At 36.1% G+C, this 5,329-nt stretch overlaps 1 protein-coding gene across 1 annotated transcript in view; it reads right to left on the reverse strand.

Moving 5' to 3' along the window:
* The window catches only part of LOC149509749 (DNA-directed RNA polymerase subunit beta), a 5,033-nt gene extending 1,359 nt beyond the window's left edge, over positions 1-3,674 (reverse strand). The window contains exon 1 of the mRNA XM_089757670.1: positions 1-3,674. This exon is cut by the window's left edge and continues 310 nt beyond it. Within this exon, the coding sequence (XP_089613796.1) occupies positions 149-3,361 (3,213 nt within the window). The 5' untranslated portion in view covers positions 3,362-3,674 and the 3' untranslated portion in view covers positions 1-148.
* Positions 3,675-5,329: the final 1,655 nt, after the last annotated feature.

A 5,329-nucleotide genomic window follows, 5' to 3' on the forward strand; every position in this document is an offset into this window, starting at 1 on the left:
TAGGGTTTTGTCACCTCTCCAACGGTTTCTCCATTAGGTAGGATTTTATTGGCCCAAGCACTTATTTGTTGGGGAGAAACTGAGCCAATTCGGAGTTGTTGATGTTTATATCGGTCGATCATAGAAGACAAATTCTGATTCATTCCGATTAAGCTTCCTTCCTATTAATCTGGAAGTTCTTCTCAGATACAAGGAAATGATTCAGTTCCAGAGCCAAAGATCGTAATTCTCGGACGAGCAATCGAAAAGATTCTGGAGCATTTTCAGGTTTAGGTATTGTTCCTCCAATGATCATAGTACCAAGTACTTCTTGGCGAGCTCTAATATGATCAGATTTATAAGTAAGCATTTCTTGTAAAATATGAGCAACACCAAATCCCTCTAGAGCCCAAACCTCCATTTCTCCTACCCGTTGTCCTCCTTGCTTGGACCTTCCTCTAAGTGGTTGTTGTGTAACAAGTGTATAATGTCCACTGGAACGCCCATGTATTTTATCATCAACTTGATGAATTAATTTCAAGATATAAGGTTTTCCTATTATAACAGGTTGTTCAAAAGGGTCCCCCGTTCTTCCATCAAATAGTCTGCTTTTTCCTGGATACTCGGGTTCAAATACCCATGGATTCGCTGTTTGCTTACCGGCTTCATATAATTCGGAAAACACTAGTTTTCTCGAAGCCTCTTGTTCATATCTCTCATCAAACGGTGCTATTCGATAATGTCTATCTAGTAGACTCCCTGCTAACCCAAGCGAGCATTCAAATATCTGTCCCACATTCATTCGTGAAGGGACTCCTAATGGGTTGAAGACCATATCAACAGGTCTTCCGTCTTGCAAATAAGGCATATCCTGTCTAGGTAAAATTTTGGAAATGATACCCTTATTTCCATGTCTTCCGGCTACTTTATCGCCTACTTTCATTTCGCGTTTCTGTGAAATATATACACGAATCGTTTCCGGATTATAACTAGAACCCCCTTTTTTCTGGATCCATCTCACATCGATGACTCGACCCCTCCCACCTATAGGTAATTTTAGACAAGTTTCCTTTGAAGTGGATACCTGAATCCCAAGTATGGCCCGTAATAATCTATCTTCTGGAGCATATGATGATTCTTTCGCCACCTGAGGCGTTAATTTACCTACTAAAATATCGCCCGTCTCCACCCAAGATCCCAGCATCACAATTCCATTTTTGTCTAAATTGCGGAGTAAATGGGCTTCTAGGTGCGATATTTCGTTAGTGATTCTTTCAGGACCTTGGCTTGTCACATGAGTCTGAATTTCATATTTTCGTATGTGAAAAGAAGTATAAATATCTTCATATACTAGACGCTCGCTAATGAGTACCGCATCCTCAAAATTGTAACCTTCCCATGGCATATAAGCTACTAATACGTTTTTGCCCAAAGCGAGTTCGCCACCAACCGTAGCGGCACCATCCGCTAAAATCTGTCCCTTTTTAATGCATTTACCCCGCTGAACCCGGGGAGTTTGATGCATACAAGTATTTTTGTTGGAACGTTGATACATAACTAATGGAATGCTTAGAGTATCCCCATTACCCGATAAAATAATCTTGTCAGTATCGGTAGAAATGATCTTTCCCTCTTGATCGGCTATAGCGGGAACCCCTGAATCTAGAGCCAATTGGCGTTCCAACCCAGTTCCAACAATGCACTTCTCGGAACGCGAAAGCGGAACTGCTTGGCGTTGCATATTAGAACTCATTAAAGCCCGATTCGCGTCATTATGCTCGATAAAAGGAATGAGGGAAGCTCCCATAGAAAAATATTGAAAAGGAAAAATACTTCGAAGATGAACTTGTTCCCATGCAATAGTCAGGAATTCTTGGCGGTATCGAGCCGGAACAACCTGTTCTTCCTGAATACCCTGATTCAAGGCCAAAGAATTTCCTGCCGCTACCATATAATATTCATCTCGACTTGGGGATAAATAAAGCATCTGTGCTTTTTTTGATCTCTCAAATATTTTATAAAATGGACTTTCTAGAGACCCCCAACGACCAATCCTGGCATGAATTGCTAAGGATCCAATAAGTCCAACATTGATTCCTTCAGACGTGTCAATTGGGCAAATGCGTCCATAGTAACTAGGATGGATATCTCGTATCCGAAAATTAGCAGTTCGCCCGGTCAATCCTCCGGGGCCCAAATAACTCAATTTTCTCCCATGAACTATTTGTGTCAATGGATTTGTTCGATCCAAAACTTGAGACAATGGGTGTAATCCGAAAAAGGATTCATAAGTGGTTGTTAATGGAGTCGAAGTTACCAAATTCTGAGGAGTCGGTATCAATTTATGCCTAATTGCTCCGCATATAGTTCCTCTAACTACATTTTCTAAACGAACCAGAGCCAATCCGAATTGATCTTGTAAGAGATCCGCTACAGAACGAATACGCTTATTTTTCAAATGATTCATATCGTCAAGTGTACCCATTCCAAATTTCATTCCAATCAAATGATCCGCAGCTGCCAATATATCTCGCGGTAACAAAAATGTATTGTTCTGAGGTATATTAAGATTCAGTCTCTGGTTCATATTTCGTCGACCAATCCTTCCTAATTCACATCTTTGCTGAAAGAATTTCTTTTGTAATTCCTTACACAAGGATTCAGAAAATACCGGATCCCCGCCTACACAAGAAAATTGTTGATAAAACTCCAAAATGGCATTTTCTTTTGACCCAATTTTTTTTTTTTCCTTATCGGTCAGGAAAGACAAGAAAATTTCAGGGTAGCAAACATTCTCTAGAATTTCTCTTAGATTCGAACCCATAGCTGATGATAGAACTAGAATAGATATTTTCTGTTTCCTACTTACACGAGCCCATATCCTTGCTTTTCTATCAATCTCTAATTCGAACCTCCCCCCCCAATCTGATATTATGGTACCAGTATAGACCGAAATTCCGTTAGGATCCAATTCTGATCGATAATAGATACCGGGGCTTTGCAATATTTGATTGATCACAATTCTGTATATTCCATTTACTATAGAAGTTCCGAGGGAGTTCATTAAAGGAATGTTTCCAATAAAAATTGTTTGTTCTTGCATATCCTTACTGGTTTTCAAAATTAATCCTGCGGATACATATAATTTAGAAGAATATGTGAGTGATTCATATACAGCATCCCTTTCTTTTATCAACGGTTCCACCAATTGATATGTTTCCACAAATAATTGAAATTCAATTTCTTGATCTGTATCTTCAATTTTTGGAAACTTATCAAGTTCTTCTGTTAAGCCCCGATCCATGAACCCACAAAATCCTTCAAATTGTATCTGATTCAACCCAGGTATTGTATACATTTCCCCATTTTCATTCCCGAGCATTTTGAATTTCCCATTTATCAAAAAAATCCCATTCTTTTCTCATTCTTCATCGAATCATATGAATCGATCTAATAATGATGGAATTGAATTTCTATTCTGTTTACTGAATCACATGAAATTTTATCTAACTCCATATACCATATAATATATATGGAATGTATGAAATGCGTATGAACGGAAGAAGAAAAATTATACTCAAATTTTAATTTATATTTATAACAAACAGCTACATAAAAGAATTGATAAATGCCATTTAGCCTTATGGAGTTTTGTATAGAATATCAAAAAAAAAAATAATAATTCAATTTCTACCATTATTATGATATTCCATATTCCAATCCGATTGAATACCAGAAAAATGAAATGAATTCCTGATTTGATCTGTTCGTTGAGATAAAGACAAAATAATCATAAAATATATATCGGGAGAGAGTTGATTTTTCTAGCACTTAATTTTTTCATAGATTCCATTGTTCTGTTCAAAAAATGATTCGCAGAGAAGAGAGATGTTTTTACCCATTTTTTAGTTTTTTATTTTTTAGTAGAATATTTAGAATATGATTGAAGTGCGTACGAAAAGAGGGCTTGTATTTATTAAACATATGCAGATATAGCATTTCTATTTATATATGTCTTTCCTCTTTTCTTTTTATTCCATTATAGCTCTCTAGTGGAGACAACACATGGCGTGCTCTATCAAAAATTCTATTTTTTCTTTAATTTTAATCTATTCAATGAAAAATTGAAACACGATAATTTCTTGCTGATTCCCTATGGACATCATATCTAGATAGATAAAATACCTCATTAGATAACTAGAGCTGTGTAACAACTTATGTTCGGGGGTTTACATAGACTCATAATTGCTGTTATATTATTATAATATAATTTATAATTATATAATTTATAATTGAAATTAAGAAAGTTTTTTTATTGAATTGAAAAATTGAAAAAAAAAATCAATACTAATTAGTTATGTATCCATTTTTATTTTCTTATACCATTAGAGAAAGACAAGTGAAGAAGAATCGTCCATAAATTTGCCGTCAATAGTTAATAGTTAATGGTTCCAATTTTTTTGTCCTGCATTTTTACTTTTGTAACTGAGAATCCACATTTTCTTTTTCAATAGAAAAGAAAAAAGAAAGGGAAAGTTTTTGTTTTTAGATATTGTGTGTCTTGAGATACTATAACCAATTGAAGGTATGGATCCAATCTAAAAATAAAAAGGGGATACTCTCATTTTTTTGTTTGTAGCCTTTTGGCGACATGGCCGAGCGGTAAGGCGGGGGACTGCAAATCCCTTATTCCCCAGTTCAAATCCGGGTGTCGCCTGATCAACAAAAAACGCGAAATCCTATATTCTGTTTTGCTGATATAACTCGACCAATTTTCTCCGGCAAAAACAAGTGTAAGAAAAGGACTCTTGATACTTTCTTGATTATAAACTTGATTATAAACTTCCGGAGGTTTTGTTTTCTAAAGTGTTGTAAATCCTTACGTCTAGGATTCAAGGAAAAACTAGAGTAGTGGAAGGGAATGAGTAAATCTTGATATGGTAGCCCCTCCCCTACTAATAGAGGGGCTACTATCGGAGTCTTGAATTAGATTGGATAACGGGAGTGTTTAATTAACTAATGAATGGTTGTAGAAGGGTTGGAAGATACTTTGTATACAGACTGATGAAAGTCTCTGAGTGTTCAGGCATCCAATCAATATTAGATTGGATGGATAATTGGCTTTTACTTAATAAGGGACACCAAAAGAAAGAAGAAGTCTTATTATTGCTACATGTGAGTAACATTCTTTTGATACTTCCAAAAGTGTTACTGCGTATTTTGCTTGTGCTTAATGGTTCTCGATTTTACTAGAAATCATATAAGAACTTGTTATAAGCGGATTTATTGAAGTGTTTCATCAACGGTGGTGTGTCAGAATTCCCTTTTCCTTTTGACTCTGCACCGGTAA

Source organism: Durio zibethinus, unplaced genomic scaffold, assembly GCF_047325235.1.
Source record: "Durio zibethinus cultivar Kanyao isolate XHJ-2024 unplaced genomic scaffold, ASM4732523v1 HiC_scaffold_118, whole genome shotgun sequence".
Lineage (NCBI taxonomy): Eukaryota > Viridiplantae > Streptophyta > Magnoliopsida > Malvales > Malvaceae > Durio > Durio zibethinus.